This window comes from Triturus cristatus, chromosome 11, assembly GCF_964204655.1.
Source record: "Triturus cristatus chromosome 11, aTriCri1.1, whole genome shotgun sequence".
In the NCBI taxonomy this organism is placed as follows: domain Eukaryota; kingdom Metazoa; phylum Chordata; class Amphibia; order Caudata; family Salamandridae; genus Triturus; species Triturus cristatus.
In genome coordinates, this window is record NC_140594.1 from 183,769,853 (window position 1) to 183,789,378 (window position 19,526).

Below are 19,526 nucleotides of genomic sequence, written 5' to 3' on the forward strand. Positions count from 1 at the left end.
CATCACTGGAAACATTGGAGGTCAACATTGGGGTATTCTCATCTTTAATAAAGGGAGAATTAACAGTGGCCCAAAATAGGGTACTATTGGAAAGTTCAGCTGCTTGGTTAAGCGAGTCCCATGCCAACTGCTGTAACTCACTCTTCCTTCGCCTTGGAGCAAGCTTATAAACTAGCCTTAATTTCACGACAGACTCGGTATCCCTGGGTTTTTTAGCAAGCCCAATTTTTAATTCAGTCAGTAAACGAGTACATTCGTGGTCAAACCACCTAGGAACATTGCTGCGCAGGCCCCCCTTAGTTTTAGTAAATCTGGCCTCGATAATTGAATTAATATCCATAAAAGCGTTTAGAACCTGCGATTCATGAGTAGGGTTTTTGAAAATGATACTAATACTAGGTAGGCAGTCCCTCACGATAAAATTAACAATAACACAGTCGCCATTACAAGTCTTTCTAGAATTACCAACCCAATTGACCCTTCTTGTTGTTAATATATCGTTAGAGAGGACCGTGGGAAATCCGCAATGCTTATGCAACCAGGCAACAGTTTTATTTTTCAATGAGTCATGAGATTCATACTGGGACTGGGGCATTGAAACAACCCGTGGGACATTTGTTAAAACCACCACATAAGGGGCACAATCTAGTGGAAGGTTAACAGAATCCTTTCTTTTTACCTCAGTCCAACCCTCATTGCTTTCAGCTACGGGGTTAGTCTGATACTCCTGACTCGCTGAATACAGTTGGAAAGGTACAACCGGTTGGTTAACCCTAATCCCCTCAACAGGTGGTTCGGCTAATTGGTTAGCCTTAGTCCCCTGCACGGATGAAATTGCAACCTCTTTCCTCTTATTAAGGCTTAAGTCAGTAGTCATTGGAATACCCGTACGGACAGTATTAATATCCAAAAGGTGGCTCAATCTAGTGACTTCCGCCGAAATTTGATCTAATTTGGCCACCAACGGTAAAATAACATTATCCAGTTTGGCATCAATAAGACTAACCAACAAATTAAATTGTTCTAAATTCAACTGGGCATGGCCCTCTATTTCTTGGGTTTCTTCCCCCCGGTTATACTTTTAGGAGGTAATTGGGTTTTCTTTACTTTTTTGTTACCCCCTCGCTTAACTGGTTCTTTCCGGCACACCCTTATGGCTCTAGGCACCGGGGAAGAGACTCCAGGAATATCAGACAAGTCATTTACCACCGATCCATTGAAAATCATTGGCACTGACTCATCACTAATAGTCTGCTGTGGATCATGGACAGGGCTAGCATCTAGCGCTAATACATCTAGGGAGGTAGACAGGGTAAACAGGGATGCAGAGGGGCTTCCCTGACTAAGGGAGAGTCGACGTTCGTAGTTGATTTTATTAACTACCTTCACTAAGTAATTATCTAGCGTAGCTGGCGCAGTGGATTTTTGTTTGGACATGCTTACAATTACATTAACAACCTACTGCACGAATCTTAAAATGAATGCACCTATGCTGTCGTGAATAACACAAGAATCACAAATAATTAAGACAATATATTGTCATAAAAACTAAAATAATGTCCCATACGCAAAGTCTAACATTGAATACGTAAAGAGAGACTCACACTGTCCTTGCTGCAAACAACAAAGTCTGTGGGCCAGCCCAGCCACGTCCTGCCCCGGACGGCCACAGACGGCCCGCCCTTTGCCCGGGCTTAGCCCGGCGCACGCCCGCGTGCGTCCCGCGAAGTGGGCCTTAGCGCTGTTTAAATGTGCCTCATGGCGCTGTTCCTGCGTGAATAGAGCGCGCCGCCGCGGGTGCTGCTGGGAATTGTAGTCCCGTGATGGCGGCGACGCTGCTAGTGGCTGTCAATGACTCCTGGTGATGGCGGCGCTGCCTACGGCTTCGGTTGACTCCTGGCGGTGGCGGCGTTATCGCTGTGGTAAGTCTCCCCGCTCCGCCGGCCTTAGCGCTGTTTAAATGCGCCTCCTGGCGCTGTTCCTGCGTGAATAGAGCGCGCCGCCGCTGGTGCTGCCGGGAATTGTAGTCCTGTGATGGCGGCGACGCTGCTAGTGGCTGCCAATGACTCCTGGCGATGGCGGCGCTGCCTATGGCTTCGGTTGACTCCTGGCGGTGGCGGCGTTATCGCTGTGGTAAGTCTTGCTTCTTTCTATACCTCAGTTGCTTCTTTCAGCAATTCTCTTGCCTCTTTCTGCACTTCTCTTGCTTCTTTCTACACCTCTGTTGCTTTTTTCAGCAATTCTCTTGCCTCTTTCTGCACTTCTCTGCCTTCTTTCTGCACACCAGCCTCTTGCTGTACCTCTCTTCCCTCTTTCTGCACCCCTCCTACCTTTTTCTGCACCTCTCTTGCTTCTTTTTGCACTTCTGTTGGTTCTTTCTGTAATTCTCTTGCTTCTTTGTGCACGTCTCCTGCCCCTTGCTGCACTCCTCTTGCATCTTTTGCACCTCTGTTGGTTCTTTCTGCACTTGCTTCTTTCTGTATCTCACTTGCCTCTTTCTGCACTTCTCTTGCTTCTTTCTAAACCTCTGTTGCTTCTTTCAGCAATTCTCTTGACTCTTTCTGCAATTCTCTTCCTTCTTTCTGCACATTTCCTCCCTCTTTGTGCACCTCTCTTACCTCTTTGTGCACCTCCCCTACCTCTTTCTGCAGTCCTCTTGCATCTTTTTGCACCTGTGTTGGTTCTTTCTGCACCCCTCCTGCCTCTTTCTTCACCCCTCTTCCCTCTTTCTGCAGCCCTCTTCCCTCTTTCTGCACCCCTCTTCCCTCTTTCTGCACCCCTCTTCCCTCTTTCTGCAACTCTCTTGCCTCTTTGTATACCTCTCTTCCCTCTCTCTGCTCCACTCTTGCCTCTTTCAGCACCTCTGTTGCTTCTCTCTGCACTTCTCTTTTCATTTTTCTGCACCCCTCATGCCTTTTTCAGCACCTCTGTTGCTTCTTTCTGCACTCCGCTTCCTTCTTTCTGCTGCCATGTGCCTCCTTCTGCACCTCTGTTGCCTCTTTCAGCACCTCTGTTGGTTCTTTCTGCACTTGCTTCTTTCTGTATCTCACTTGCCTCTTTCTGCACTTCTCTTGCTTCTTTCTAAACCTCTGTTGCTTCTTTCAGCAATTCTCTTGACTCTTTCTGCAATTCTCTTCCTTCTTTCTGCACATTTCCTCCCTCTTTGTGCACCTCTCCTACCTCTTTCTGCAGTCCTCTTGCATCTTTTAACACCTCTGTTGGTTCTTTCTGCACCCCTCCTGCCTCTTTCTGCACCCCTCTTCCCTCTTCCCTCTTTCTGCACCCCTCTTCCCTCTTTCTGCAACTTTCTTGCCTCTTTGTATACCTCTCTTCCCTCTCTCTGCTCCACTCTTGCCTCTTTCAGCACCTCTGTTGCTTCTCTCTGCACTTCTCTTTTCATTTTTCTGCACCCCTCATGCCTTTTTCAGCACCTCTGTTGCTTCTTTCTGCACTCCGCTTCCTTCTTTCTGCTGCCATGTGCCTCCTTCTGCACCTCTGTTGCCTCTTTCAGCACCTCTGTTGGTTCTTTCTGCACTTGCTTCTTTCTGTATCTCACTTGCCTCTTTCTGCACTTCTCTTGCTTCTTTCTAAACCTCTGTTGCTTCTTTCAGCAATTCTCTTGACTCTTTCTGCAATTCTCTTCCTTCTTTCTGCACATTTCCTCCCTCTTTGTGCACCTCTCCTACCTCTTTCTGCAGTCCTCTTGCATCTTTTAGCACCTCTGTTGGTTCTTTCTGCACCCCTCCTGCCTCTTTCTGCACCCCTCTTCCCTCTTTCTGCACCCCTCTTCCCTCTTTCTGCAACTTTCTTGCCTCTTTGTATACCTCTCTTCCCTCTCTCTGCTCCACTCTTGCCTCTTTCAGCACCTCTGTTGCTTCTCTCTGCACTTCTCTTTTCATTTTTCTGCACCCCTCATGCCTTTTTCAGCACCTCTGTTGCTTCTTTCTGCACTCCGCTTCCTTCTTTCTGCTGCCATGTGCCTCCTTCTGCACCTCTGTTGCCTCTTTCAGCACCTCTGTTGGTTCTTTCTGCACTGCTCTTGCTTCTTTCTGTGCCTCACTTGCTTCTTTCTACACTTCTCTTGTTTCTTTCTAAACCTCTGTTGCTTCTTTCAGCAATTCTCTTGCCTCCTTCTGCACCTCTCTTGCTTGTTTCTGCACCTCTCTTGCGTCTTTCTGCACCTCTGTTCCTCTTTATGCACCTCTCTTGCTTCTTTATGGACCTCACCTGTTATTTTCTGCACCTATCTTGCCTCTTTCGGCCCTCTGTTGCTTCTTTCTGCACCTCTCTTCCTCTATTCTGCACTACTATTGCCTCTTTCGGTACCTCTGTTGCTTCTTTCTGCACTTCTCTTGCTTCTTTCAGCACCCTTTGTGCCTCTTTCAGCACCTCTGTTGCTTCTTTCTGCACTTATCTTCCTTCTTTCTGCACCCCTTGTGCCTCCTTTGGTACCTCTGTTGCTTCATTCTGCACTTCTCTTGCTTCTTTCTGCACCCCTCTTGCCTCTTTCTGCACTTCTCTTGCTTCTTTCTAAACCTCTGATGCTTTTTTCAGCAATTCTCTTGACTCTTGACTTTCTGCAGTTCTCTGCCTTCTTTCTGCACCCTTCTTGCCTCTTTCTGTACCTCTCTTGCCTCTTTGTTCACCTCTCTGACCCCTTGCTGCACTCCTCTTGCATCTTTTTGTACCTCTGTTGGTTCTTTCTGCACCCTTCCTGCCTCTTTCTGCATCCCTCTTCCCTCTTTGTGCAACTCTCTTGCCTCTTTCTACACCTCTCTTCCCTCTTTCTGCACCCCTCTTGCCTCTTTCTGTACCTCTGTTGCTTATTTCTGCACTTCTCTTGCCTCTTTTTGCACCCTTCGTGCCTCTTTCAGCACCTCTGTTGCTTCTTTATGCACTCCTCCTCCTTCTTTCTGTACCCCGTGCCTCCTTCTGCACCTCTGTTGTCTCTTTCAGCACCTCTGTTGGTTCTTTCTGTACTGCTCTTGCTTTTTCTGCACCTCACTTGCCTCTTTCTGCACTTCTCTCACTTCTTTCTAAACCTCTGTTGCTTCTTTCAGCAATTCTCTTGCCTCTTTCTGAACTTCTCTTTTTTGTTTCTGTACCTCACTTGCATCTTTCTGCACCTCTGTTGCTTCTTTCTGCACCCCTCCTACCTCTTTCTGCACCCCTCTTCCCTATTTGTCCAACTCTCTTGCCTCTTTCTACACCTCTCTTCCCTCTTACTGTACCACTCTAGCCTCTTTCTGCACTTCTCTTGGTTCTTCTGCACCCCTCTTCCCTCTTTGTGCAACTCTCTTGCCTCTTTCTGCACCTTTCAAGCCTCTTTCAGCACCTCTGTTATTTCTTTCTGCACTTCTCTTCCTTCTTTTGGCAGCCCTCCTGCGTCTTTCTGTAGCTCTCTTGCCTCTTTGTGTACCTCTCCTACCTTTTTCAGCACACCTCTCGCCTCTTTGTGCACCTCTGTTGGTTCTAACTGCACTGCTCTTGCTTCTTTCTGTACCTTACTTGCCTCTTTCTGCTCTTCTGTTGCTTCTTTCTACACCTCTGTTGCTTCTTTCAGCAATTCTCTTGCCTCTTTCTGCACGTCTCTTCCTTCTTTCTGCACCCTTCCCGCCTCTTTCTGTACCTCTCTTGCCTCTTTGTGCACATCTCCTACCTCTTGCTGCACTCCACTTCTGTCTTTTTGCACCTCTGTTGGTTCTTGCTGCACTGCTCTTGCTTCTTTCTGAATCTCACTTGCTTCTTTCTGTACTTCTCTTGCTTCTTTCTAAACCTCTGTTGCTTCTTTCAGCAATTCTCTTGACTCTTGACCTTTTGCAGTTCTCTGCCTTCTTTCTGCACCCTTCCTGCCTCTTTCTGTACCTCTCTTGCCTCTTTGTTCACCTCTCTGACCCCTTGCTGCACTCCTCTTGCATCTTTTTGTACCTCTGTTGGTTATTTCTGTACCCCTCCTGCCTCTTTCTGCACCCCTCCTCCCTCTTTGTGCAACTCTCTTCCCTCTTTCTGCACCTCTCTTCCCTCTTTCTGCACCACTCTTGCCTCTTTCTGTACCTCTGTTGCTTATTTCTGCACTTCTCTTGCCTCTTTTTGCACCCTCCGTGCCTCTTTCAGCACCTCTGTTGCTTCTTTATGCACTCCTCTTCCTTCTTTCTGTACCCCGTGCCTCCTTCTGCACCTTTGTTGTCTCTTTCAGCACCTTTGTTGGTTCTTTCTGCACTGCTCTTGCTCCTTTCTGCACCTCACTTGCCTCTTTCTGCACTTCTCTCGCTTCTTTCTAAACCTCTGTTGCTTCTTTCAGCAATTCTCCTGCCTCTTTCTGCACTCTTTTTGTTTCTGTACCTCTCTTGCATCTTTCTGTACCTCTGTTGCCTCTTTCTGGACTTCACTTGCTACTTTATGTACCTCTCTTGCTTCTTTCAGCACCTCTGTTGCTTCTTTCTGCACCCCTCTTCCCTATTTGTCCAACTCTCTTGCCTCTTTCTACACCTCTCTTCCCTCTTTCTGTACCACTCTTGCCTCTTTCTGTCTTTCTGCACTTCTCTTGGTTCTTCCTGCACTTATCTTGCTTCTTTCTGCACCCCTCTTGCCTCTTTCAGCACCTCTGTTGCTTTTTTCTGCAGATCTCTTGCCTCTTTCTGCACCTCACTTGCCTTTTTCAGCACATCTGTTGCTTTACCTGCAGACCTCTTGCCTCTTTCTGCACCCCTCTTTTCTCTTTCTGCACCTCTTTTTCCTCTTTCTGCACCCCTTTTCATTGTTTATGCACCTGGCATGCTTGTTTCTGCACCTCTCTTGCATCTTTGTGTACCTCTGTTGCCTCTTTCTGCACCCTTCAGATCTCTTTCAACACCTCTGTTGGTTCTTTCTGCACTGCTCTTGCCCCTTTTAGCAATTCTCTTGCCTCTTTCTGCACCTCTTTTGCAAATTTCCATATCCCTCTTGCCTCTTTCTGCACCCTCTTCCCTATTTCCCCACCTCTTTTACTTTTTTCTGCACTTCTCTTGCTTCTTTCTGCACTGCTGTTGCTTCTTTCTATACCTCAGTTGCTTCTTTCAGCAATTCTCTTGCCTCTTTCTGCACTTCTCTTGCTTCTTTCTACACCTCTGTTGCTTCTTTCAGCAATTCTCTTGCCTCTTTCTGCACTTCTCTTCCCTCTTTATGCACCCCTCCTACCTTTTTCTGCACCCCTCTTGCTTCTTTTTGCACTTCTGTTGGTTCTTTCTGTACTTCTCTTGCTTCTTTGTGCATGTCTCCTGCCCCTTGCTGCACTCCTCTTGCATCTTTTGCACCTCTGTTGGTTCTTTCTGCACTTGCTTCTTTCTGTATCTCACTTGCCTCTTTCTGCACTTCTCTTGCTTCTTTCTAAACCTCTGTTGCTTCTTTCAGCAATTCTCTTCCTTCTTTCTTCACATTTCCTCCCTCTTTGTGCACCTCTCCTACCTCTTTGTGTACCTCTCCTACCTCTTGCTGCAGTCCTCTTGCATCTTTTTGCACCTCTGTTGGTTCTTTCTGCACCCCTCCTGCCTCTTTCTGCACCCATCTTCCCTCTTTCTGCAACTCTCTTGCCTCTTTGTATACCTCTCTTCCCTCTTTCTGCGCCACTCTTGCCTCTTTCTGTACCGCTGTTGCTTCTTTCTGCATTTCTCTTGCCTCTTTCTGTACCCTATGTGCCTCTTTCAGCACCTCTGTTGCTTCTCTCTGCACTTCTCTTCGTTTTCTGCACCCCTCATGCCTCTTTCAGCACCTCTGTTGCTTCTTTCTGTACTCCTCTTCCTTCTTTCTGCTGCCCTGTGCCTCCTTCTGCACCTCTGTTGCCTCTTTCAGCACCTCTGTTGGTTCTTTCTGCACTGCTCTTGCTTCTTTCTGCGCCTCACTTGCCTCTTTCTGCACTTCTCTTGCTTCTTTCTAAACCTCTGTTGCTTCTTTCAGCAATTCTCTTGCCTCCTTCTGCACTTCTCTTGCTTGTTTCTGCACCTCTCTTGCGTCTTTCTGCACCTCTCGCCTCTTTATGGACCTCTCTTGCCTCTTTATGGACCTCACCTGTTACTTTCTGCACCTCTTTTGCCTCTTTCGGCCCTCTGTGGTTTCTTTCTGCATCCCTCCTATCTCTTTCTGCATCCCTCTTCCCTTTTTGTCCAACTCTCTTGCCTCTTTCTACACCTCTCTTCCCCCATTCTGCACCACTATTTCCTCTTTAGGTACCTCTGTTGCTTCTTTCTGCACTTCTCTTGCCTCTTTCAGCACCTCTTTTGCTTTTCCTGCAGATCTCTTGCCTCTTTCTGCACCTCTCTTTTTTATTTCTGTACCTCTCTTGCTTCTTTCTGTACCCCTGTTCCCTGTTTCTGCACCTTTCATTCTTGTTTCTGCACCTCTCTTGCCTCTTTCTGTACCTCTGTTGCCTCTTTCTGTACTTCTTTTGCTCTTTCTGTACCCTTCACATCTCTTTCAGCACCTCTGTTGGTTCTTTCTGCACTGCTCTTGCTTCTTTCAGCAATTGTCTTGCCTCTTTCTGCAATTCTCCTGCTTGTTTCTACACCTCTTTTGCCAATTTCTGTATCCCTCTTGCCTCTTTTTACACCCTCTTCCCTATTTCCCCACCTCTTTTGCTTCTTTCTGCACTTCTCTTGCTTCTTTCTGAACTGGTCTTGCTTCTTTCTACATCTCTGTTGCTTCTTTCAGCAATTATCTTCCTTCTTTCTGCACCCCTTGTGCCGCCTCCTGCACCTCTGTGGCTTCCTTCAAACTTTTCTTGCTTCTTTCTGCACCTCTCTTTTCTCTTTCTGCACCTCTCTTGCCTCTTTCTGCACCCCTGTTCCCTGTTTCTGCACCTTTCATGCTTGTTGCACCTGTCTTGTAAGGGTGGGCAGAATTTGCGTAGAGGCACTACACAAAGCTCCGCAAAATGGTAAAAAATCTCCACGAGCAAGCAGAGTTCCGCGAAGACACGGAATTGTGTGCTCCACCCATTTGCGATGCGTTGTTCCTGTTCGCGAATGCTGTTTGCGTGCTCGGGGGGGGGGGGGGGGGGAAATATCTCGCGAACTTGCCAATGCGGTCACCAATTGGCGCGGCCATCTTCTTTCACGTGTCCCGCCTGCTCGCGATGCCTGTTTCCTGTTCACGAACGCGGGCGCGTCCGAATGACGTTTTTCCGATCGCACACTCTTGCGGGATGGCGCAAATCTTGTGGCACACGCGAACGGATAGGAAAACTTGTTGGCGAACGCAGGGATCCCGGTAATTTGCTCCCACACACGCGAGCACGCATTTTGAGAGCGCAAACAAGGGGAAAATTCTGTGACGCCGCAGATCGCAGAATTTTTGGCAATTCCGCGTTCTCCGCGGAACGTGGAATTGCCTAAATACTGCAAATTCCACGAGCGGAATGGAATTTACTGCCCAGGCCTTCTCTCTTGCCTCTTTCTGTACCTCTGTTGCCTCTTCCTGTACTTTTCTTGCTCTTTCTGCACCCTTCACATCTATTTCAGCACCTCTGTTGGTTCATTCTGCACTGCTCTTGCTTCTTTCAGCAATTCTATTGCCTCTTTCTGCACTTCTCTTGCTTGTTTCTGCACCTCTTTTGAATATTTCTGTATCCCTCTCGCCTCTTTCTGCACCCTCTTCCCTATTCCCCCACCTCTTTTGCTTCTTTCTGTACTTCTCTTGCTCTTGCTTCTTTCTGCACAGCTCTTGCTTCTTTCTACACCTCTGTTGCTTCTTTCAGCAATTCTCTTGCCTCTTTCTGCACTTCTCTCCCTTCTTTCTGCACCCCTCCGGCCTCTTGTTGTACCTCTCTTCCCTCTTTCTGCACCACTCCTACTCTTTTCTGCACCCCTCTTGCCTCTTTTTACACTTCTGTTGGTTCTTTCTGTACTTCTCTTGCTTTTTTCTACACCTCTGTTGCTTCTTTCAGCAATTCCCTTACCTCTTTCTGCACTTCTCTTTTTTGCACCACTCTTGCCTCTTTTTGCCCCTCTTTTGGTTCATTTTGCACTGCTCTTGCTTCTTTCTGCACTTCACTTGTCTCTTTCTGCACCTCTCTTGCTTCTTTCTACACCTCTGTTGCTCCTTTCTGTACCTCTGTTGCTCCTTTCTGTAATTCTCTTGCCTCTTTCTACATTTCTCTTGTTTCTTTCTGTACCCCTGTTGCAAATTTCTGTATACCTCTTGCTTCTTTCTGCACCCCTGTACCCTCTTTCTGTATCTTTATTGCCTGTTTCTGCACCTTTCTTGCCTCTTTCAGCACCTCTGTTGCTTCTTTCTGCACTTCTCTTGCCTCTTTCTGCACTTCTCTTGCCTCTTTCTGCACCTCTGACTTAGAGGTAGTTTTAATCCCTGTGCCTATTATGTACTAGGGCCTTACAGGGGAGGTCATACCAATCACCAACCGAACCTTGTTTTTGTTTAAAAAGCTGGACTTTCGGCGATCTGGCCAGTTGTTTTGGAATGTAAAGCTACCATCGGGTGCACCAAGCGTAGCGTGACTGAGATGTTCGTGGCGTTCTGGTACCGACGAAGTTAACGGATGTCTAATGCCTCCAAGCTCAGATAAGAGCGGTACAATTATTAGAGCGTTAATTTTTTCCACCATGAATCTTTAGTCATCGTCTACATCGATCGCGGGTACCTTTACTTGGATAACACATGCAATAATCACTGGTTATCCTAGCAGCACTTTTAGAGCTACCACATGAGGCTCAAGCATGCTATATACAGGTCGGTTATGATCAGTTCATCCATAGACCTCGATTAAAAGTTGAAAATACTGTAATATCTAGTAAGAATTGTGGCCCTCCTGATGAAGGTGCTATCATAGCCGAAACGCACGTTGAGAAGACCCATCTCTTAGCCACTTCATATCAATTGTCCAAGTCCTTTTTCAGTATATTTTTTTCATTATTGTCCCTATTTTGTTGAAATATATGTAGTAATATTTTGTCTGTTGTCAACTTTTGATTGAGTGACATCTGTGTTTATTCTGTACCCTACTGAAATTATGTTGTATCAGAATCATATATTTTGTATAATATCATGTGTACGAAAATCTCTTTTTTATTATAAATGAATAAAATACTTATCCAACATAGTTTAATGTAGTTTAAGTATTTTCTCACTGAGTTCTCTTTATCATGCTGTTTGAGTTAATGAGTGTTTGAATTAGTCTACCTTACACTGCCTAGGAGTTTTGTCTTCTACTAGACAGAGCACACGCACACAGCGTCTCTGAGAGTTGTCTTTGAAAACTTTTGTGTTCCTGTGTTTCCGAACAGGGAGCCAGCTCACCTCAGGCCCTTGGGGATAGCTACTTCAGGACACAGCACAGCGCAAAGTCCTTCAAGCAGGGATACACAACACGCAGCAAAATCCCTTTAGCCTTTCCATGGTTGAACCAGCAAACTGCAGGCCAGCCCCAGATCACACAGCAAGAGCAGTCCTATCCATCAGTCTCTTCAGTTGTTTCTTCCTTGGCAAAGGTCCTCTTGACCACGAAGTAGCTCCAGTCTTGTTCACACTTGATCAAGCCATTCTCCAAATACAGGGGCTTCAGTTCTTTTAGTTATACCCCTCAATGGCTTTGAAGTCTTTGTGCATCAGGGGGCACCGACCCCTGCTCAAACCAGTTATGGGTGCCTCCCTGCCAGTGACACCTTCTTCCTTTGATTAGTGGGGGTCTGGATTCTCAATCACTCAGCAGGAGATGGGACAATTGTTTTATAGATGCAGCCCAGGCCTCTTCACCTCTAGGGGCTTCTCCTCCCCCTACACTCCAGATGCAGGTCAGCCTGTTGCTGTCTCACCTCCTCCCCTGGGTCAAGACATTACCCAGATCCTATCACTTGCAAATCCAGACAGTGAATCCACAGCCAGGCACACAGAAATGTTAATGCACACAAACGCAGCCACTTTCAAAAGAGTGGCTTCTGAATGCACAATGCAAAAACCACCTACATAAAAAGATGTGTTATTACATTGTGAGTTCAGGCATACTAAACTTCAACGTTCCATCTTAAGCCTTTGGGAGGACAGGCTGGAAAACATATTGCACAGCCCTCCCATTCTGTCCTATGGGAAGATGGCCTTTCAACAGTGAAAAATGAAATGGTGATTATTTCACTGTCAGGACATGACACACACCTTAGTACATGTCCTACCTTTCACGTGCACTACACCCTGTCCTGGGGGGACCCTAGACCCAGCATAGGGGTGTCTTAGGTGCACAGAAAGGGAAGGGTAAGGTCTGGCAAGTGAATGCACTTGACTGAACAACATGTCAGTTTCACAAGCTGCGCGCAGGCCCTGCAATGGCAGGCCTGAGTTCCCTTTTTAAGGCTACTTGTGTGGGTGGCACAAATAGTGCTGCAGGCCCACTAGTAGCATTTGCATTACCTGCCCTGGCAAACATAGTACACTTTACTAGGGACCTTACTAGCAAGGCAAATATACCAATCATGTACAACCAATTACCATTACTTTATACAGGGAACACTTACACTTTGACACTGGTTAGCAGTGGCAAAGTGTCCAAAGCATCTAAGTCGGCAACACTATGTCAGAAAAAGGTCTAGGGCGAAAGCAAAATGTTTAGGGACTTTAGCCAAAAAGGGCCAAGTCCTACAGTCACTAACCCATGCATTCACTAAGACACAATTAATCACTCACTTATACAATCAGTCACGCACCTACTAAATCATCCATTCAGACACTCGTACACCCACTCATTTTTCAATACACCATGGCATATATAAATATGTATAAAACATATTTAAACTTTATAGAAAAGCACAGTCACTGGATGATGTCATCAGTGATGTCATTTGAGATGTCATCAGTGATGTCACTAACCATGTCATGAATTATGTAATATGTGACGTCATCAGCAGTGCATTGCAGGGGCTTAAGTTAAGGTTAGCTCAATGATCTGTATGAGTGAAATGTCCAACTAACTATAATGTCCCTGAAACCTATGGTTTTTGCAGTGAATATATATATATATATATGAATATATATACACATACATATATACACACATCCCCAGTTGAAGAATGAGGACACTGTTCCTAAAGTAGTTTTAGGTATGTCTCGTTCATAGGTTAAAAAAAAAAGTACACAAAATAGTGTAAGAACAGCTGCAAGAGTAATTTAAAGATATGAATTCGCAGATGGATTGTGACTCTATATTTTGAAAAGATTAAAATGGTGCGGCGCGGCTTTTTCAGGTTGCTGATCATCATCCAAATATATTTGACCTTCGCATTTGCAAACAGGTAGAAGGATTCTGCACAGACACGAAGGATTCAGTCTACAAACTAAAGGTTAACGAGCAAAACTGGTGAACATTCTGTGGAAGATTCTTTGTCATTTAGAGAGATTGTCATAAACAACACACATATTATTTAATCCACAAGTATTTTAATTATGTAAAAAGTACATATTTTACAGGATGGTAGCGAACTATTTAACAGTGGCACAAAAAAAGGGTGAAAAATGTCTTATTGCAATCCCTTTGCTTCTGAAATACGTTCGATCATGTCCCTTCATGCCTGCTGTGCGTTGTACTAACACAAAGCTGCCGGTTCAAAAGTTAACAACCAGTTGTCTGCTATCAATCCTGTTCAGCTTTTTATGAAGATGCTTCTCTGGCTTCTGGGTTCTAGTATGAAGGAACCTGTCGGAAGTGTCCAACCAGAGTCTTAGTGGAATTGAACATGAACGCACCAGACACAACCCTAAAGTTTACATATAGCAGCAATATTTAGGTATATTGCAAACATCTTTTAAAACCAAGTTTCAGCATGCACCCATTGTTGGATAATTATTATAAGACTGGATTCACTGCACTAGTAATTAGTATAAATACAACAGAGAAGAAAAAGAAAAACATTTAACAATGTGAGACAAAACAAATAAAACTGTTGTAGCTTTTAGCTCTCAATTTTTCATGTTAGAAAGAATTCCAAATACTAAAACTCTGATATATCAAAACGCAAGACCATGATGTACTTCCTTTCAATTCACCACCTATGGAAACCAATGCAGGAGTCCTTGATACCAAGCAGAGGGCCTCAGTTTCTCTGAACACTCTTGAGACGTTCTGACTGCTTGGACATGAAGTGATGTTGAATGCACATTCACCTCCTTGAAAATTATAACAATGTTACTTTGTAGATTAACTCATGGGGGAACCTTGTAACTGTCATAGGAAAAACATCACAGCTAGTTTATCTCAGGGTAGAAGCACAAGTGCCCTTGGACTCGTTGGGCCGCATTAAGCAAGCAATGCAGATTTAAATTTGATTTCAAGTACTGGTAACAATGCATGATCATGTATATGTGTTATGGAAAGTCTTACCAAGGCTATCAACATAGTAATGACTGTGAATGATACAGGCATGAAAAAGAAACAAGACGTGAGGGAATGCTGCATCTGAAAATATATTAATACGTAGATTCCTAGAAAAACTACCTGCAACTAGCAAGCGGAGGCACAGTCTTGTTTCTGCCCCTCTCACTAACAGGAACACATGTGCTGCTCTATGGACAACCACGGTGTCCCTTTCTAGTGGCACCTTTGCCTATACGCGTGCCATCTAACCTTCCTGCTAGAGTTGCTTCTATATGTGTTATATAGATTGCCTTACAGAGGTATTACCAATCACGGAACAAGTAAAAAAATGTTGAGTGCCAACTCTTGAGCAGGAAAGCAATTTTTCACATTTCGGAAAGAATATATTCTGTTTTTGTTGCATTTATGAACGAACAATTCATTCTCTTCCATTTCTTCATAGTCTTTTTTAGTTTGTTATTCAAAATGATCATTTAAAGTGCTAACCAACAAAGTGGAATAAAAAAACATACGTATTGTACTGCATGGTGTAGAATCAATATGATCCTCTGCAGTAAAGCATTGCACTCTTCACCTTTATTACACCAAACTCATCAATGCCGATTACACTGTTCATGTAATACCATCAAATAAATAGTAATTCAAAATCCTTTTTCCAACACGAACTCTACTTCTTTGAGACTTGTCTAAAGTTCTCCAGTTTCTGTTCAGAAGGTCCTTCTCCTTTCCAAGTAATTAGGTATGAAATTCTTCCTCTAGGAAATCCTTAGTCTTCCGCAGTCCAAAAAACAGCATTTGCAGTCTGTCATAAGGGATTTTCAAGCAAGTGTGTTTGTTGATCCATCCACTTTGTGTCCTGCAGGTTGCAAACTCTCATATTTTTTTTTTTGCACACGCAATAATGGTGTCTGTGTGCTTGCATCTTGGCAGATGCTACGTTTTAAAAAGCGGTAGAAATTCTGGGTCCATCCATACACCAGACAGTTCATTAGCCCTTGCGATGTTGCCGTGAATGCCTAGGAGGAAGAAACAAGCATTGAAATAAAGCAGAAAACGCCACACAGAAGCCTCGCAAACTCTCAGAAGATGGGACTGTCACATCTAAATACCACACCTTGCCAACTGGCAACCCAGCTAACAATAAAGTCAAATTCAAGTACAACAGTCCTAAACAATTTTTAGGTCGAGCTTGGGCAGCGCATGCGCTGCTCTGTGAGACATGCTGTGTTCAGTATCTGGGCCATCGGGGACTTTGACTCCCCAACCAAAAGAAGTGGGCATGTCTAGTCTGCTTTTTAAAATTCCTTTTCTTTCATTGGTTAATACTGTGCATCTGTTCCGCCTTTCGGTGCTTGGTTTCCTCCCAGCTGGCATCATCAATGGATTCTTTTGGTTGGCCAGCTCTGGCCATCTCTTCACTCCACGCTCGCACCCCCTCCCAACCTCCCTTCACGCAAATGCAGTGTCCATCCATGTCATTATCTGGGGGGAACATGGAGACCCTTTTCTACAGGCCACTGGCCTGCTGTTGAAAAAAGGAATGGGATCCCGAAAGTAAGATCAAGATTAAACAAGCATTTGCAATGCACTAGGTCTCGCATTGCTGAAAGTTCGACCTATTGGCATTGCAAATAATAATGCAAAGCCAATAGTTCACACTTTCAATATTGCAAGACCTATTGGATTGCAAATGCTTGTTTTAAAAAGGCATCAAAGTATAACATATCATATACACAGATGAAAACTTATTGGGGGAATTGCTGTGAGCTCTACTTCATGCGAAGGATTATGCCAAGGATAAACCACCTTAAATCACTGATGACAATATGCTCAAGCATCATACATGACATGCCAAACAGTGGTAATTAAATCACTAGAAATACTTACCGAAACATAAAAGGAACCTATGGGGGGCCTGAAGGTATCTTTATACTGTCTATTCTATAAAGAAATTAGCGCACAACATGGATAAACAGGTAATGCAACACAGGGTAAACTGTAACTATTAAAAAAAGAAGAGGTTACCTGCAAAACATAAAGAATAATATAGAGCAACCCATGCTCATTGTAGTCAAACAGCTTCACCAGCCCGAGGATGAATGCTGTAAGAAAAAACAGTATGTCTTGTTATTTAACATGGCACAGTTCCTTTTGTAAGTATGTGGTTCTCTCCCCTGGCAGAATGACACACTTTGGGCCCGATTATGATGTTGGTCGAAGTTACCTCTGATGGACATCAGCGCGGATTCGGGATCGACAGACCTCTAGTTGGCGGTCCCGACCGCATAATAACAATGCGACCACACATGGTGCAGTCGCATACTCCCATTTCTCTATGGGAGCTTATCGAGTGGCCGTAGCACAAGCTCCCATAAAGAAATGGGAGTTTGTGCAAATCCCTGCACCGAGTGGCAGGCACCTACCAGCAAATCCTAGAACCATGAGGTGCCTGCCACATGGTGCAGGGATTTACAGGCCGCTATACCAAGCAGACTCAGTCCACAAAGTCAGGCCCTTGGGTCTTTTGCTGACCCCAAAGTAACTTTAGTGATATCATCAATGATGTTAATAGAGACTTTATATATTGCATCATTGAGGATTTATTTCTGCTGTAATGTGTCAGTTCATGAGGCATGCATTTCAGGGGTGGGAGGTCAAATAGTGTGGGTTCCTTTAAAGGAGAATTCCAAGACTTTTTGGTTTTGTGCCATATATGCTAAGTCATGACAAGCTGATTGCTTATGTTGTAAGTCTACATCCAACACATCCTTAACCTTAACAATGTTTTTACTTTTTACCGAATGTCTATGGTTTTTGCAGGATAAACTCCTTTAAGAGCCCACTTAATCGACTGGGCAGAACCTTTGTTCTGAAACTACTGTGTACGGCCTTTGAACATGCGCAGCAGGCCCTGGATGTAAGATGTTGCCTTGTTTGAGTGCAGAGGCCACTGCAAAGAGGGCATGATCTTCGGCCCCCTTTATTGATTCACAAAAAGGGAGCTCCTCAAATACATGTGAACACAAAAAGGCAAAAACAGAACTGTCCTTTTTAGGTCTCGGCTAGTGAAGGCTGCGCTTGCGCAGTCTCGCTCGCGAGATTTAATGACTTGGAGAAGAGGGGCTTGAACCCGCCTCTCTTCTCTCCTCTTCTCCAATGGCTGGCCTCTTGAATACTGGTCAGCCATTGGAGAAGAGGTTTGTCTCTCCAAACAAGCCCCGTCCTTTTCGGATTCGAGGGCGTGTTTTTTCGATTATTTCTCTTTTTTAAAACACGCCCATAAGACAGCGAGTCAACGGCATGTCTTGCTCACGCTGCCTACACGCGCCAGTCGGCTCTCTGATTGGTTGGCAACTACCAAATAAGCACTGTGATTGGTGGACCTTGTCAACCAATCAGAGAGCCTACTGGCCCCTTGTGCAGGCAGCATGAGCAAGACACGCTGTAGACTCGCGTGGTGCCCACCCCGCTGGTTCGTGCCCCCCTGCGTGAGGCTGACGCCAAGAACACCTGGGATTAGCAGAGTCGCTGCAATGCCCGCGGTAACCGGGCACCAAGGCAGAGTCCGCCTGTGTGGACGTGTAATGTACCGTCAGGCTGCTTACGTATATTATTATTTGCTACGTACATGTGCTAATGACTGTTTGTGAAAAATCTTATTATTATTATTATTATTTTTGAGTTTGTTACCGGTGTCGTGTTATGAATACTGTTGCTTCGCTTCTCTGCCCTTCCAGTAATGCCCGCGTCCCTTCCTTCCTTACACATGCCACGCAGACGGCGTTTCTCGCCTCCCTCTCGCGGCCTGCGCTCCCCTCGGTTCCCCCAGCCTCGCTCACTCCAGTTTTGCGTCACTCGCTGTAGGAACAGGAGTGTCACCTCCGGGGCCGGAGAGCGGACCCTGTTTCCCGGTCACTGCCGAGGCCGCGGTTCGGAGCTGCGCACTTCGGCGCAGACGACCCCTCCCTGAATGGGAAAACGGCGCAGAATAACAGGGAGCGCGCGCCGTCTGCGAGACAGCCAAAAGTCAGAGAAGGCGGGGAGCTCAAATGTGTGGAGCCGGGGAATACAGCCCCAAGAGCACCTGCTGCTCACAGCACTTCGAAGCTCCGCTCGAGTCGTAGTAAGAGCTGTGGAAACAGATTGTTTGTCACCACCAACCTTATTAATGAATATTAATAATATTATTATTATCTCCAGAAACCCATCTGTCCCGCTTCAAGTCATCTGTGGCTGCTTTAAATGTGCCGCGCGGACTCCGGACTGCTATTCTTGACCCCCGGATCCTGTGGCTGAAACCACGGACCCGCAGGGCGCAGGCACGGGCAGGATGCAAGTGGTTCATCTGTCACTTCAGCTCCGAGAGGTGACGCAGAAAAGACAGCTGAAGAGTGGGTGCTTATAAGGCCCGATGTTTACATTGTCCTAAAGCGTGGGGTTCGCCCGTTTCTAAGCTATACCTATCGTGACGGATAAGGTAACTCAGGCACGAGAAATGAGTCCAGGATCACACAATGTGCAAGTGTACAGTTCTCAATTAGAACATAGCCCGCCTGTTCATTGCTCAATGTGTGAGAGGTTTGAAAGGTGTGCACTGATTGGCCCGGTGCAGGCGGTAAATGAAAAATAAACCATTACCTGAATTTAAGAAATTGGATCACCCTCACCACGGTGCAGATTCCGTGTGCAAACATATTAGGGTATATATTTGTGCAGTATGCTTTGTGCTCGATTTAGCCCTGTGCATGCAAAAATAGGATTGTGCGAATGCTTTAAGCTCATTTTGCTTCCCTTGTACATTTTTTATATTTAAGCGGACAGCTTCCAAGCAAGTGCCGGCGCTACACCGGAGCAAACACAGTTTCCATTCAGCTATTGAGTGTCACTAGTGCAAACAGGGACACAATCACGTCCCACTGACCCCAGAAGGGTTTTTCCCAGGATGCATTTCACATGGAGATGGTGTTATTCTTATCCTACTCCAAATAATGGCGGGTATTCCTCGGAAACGGAGGCATTACGGCTCTTTATATTCAGGACTGACTAACTTCCAGGGCCGGACTGGCCGTAGCGGGCACCGGGCAATCCCCCGGTGCGCCGCACCGGTGGGGGCCGGTTTTGGGCCCCTGAGGGCCGATTTTGTTACAGGGCCGTTTTTGCAGCATAGCTGCCAAATCGG

At 45.6% G+C, this 19,526-nt stretch overlaps 1 protein-coding gene and 1 long non-coding RNA gene across 2 annotated transcripts in view; one reads left to right on the plus strand and one right to left on the minus strand.

Annotated features, from left to right (window-relative positions):
* LOC146783876 (uncharacterized) overlaps positions 1-19,526 on the plus strand; it is a 120,297-nt gene that overhangs the window by 68,323 nt on the left and 32,448 nt on the right. The gene's annotated exons all lie outside the window — the stretch shown is intronic.
* Positions 13,397-19,526, minus strand: part of TMEM116 (transmembrane protein 116) — a 214,677-nt gene continuing 208,547 nt past the window's right edge. Inside the window, exons 10-11 of the mRNA XM_085634079.1 lie at positions 16,373-16,449; positions 13,397-15,363 (exon numbers count right to left, since the gene is read on the minus strand). Of these exons, the coding sequence (XP_085490205.1) occupies positions 15,166-15,363; positions 16,373-16,449 (275 nt within the window). The 3' untranslated portion in view covers positions 13,397-15,165. The remainder of the gene's footprint in view (positions 15,364-16,372; positions 16,450-19,526) is intronic.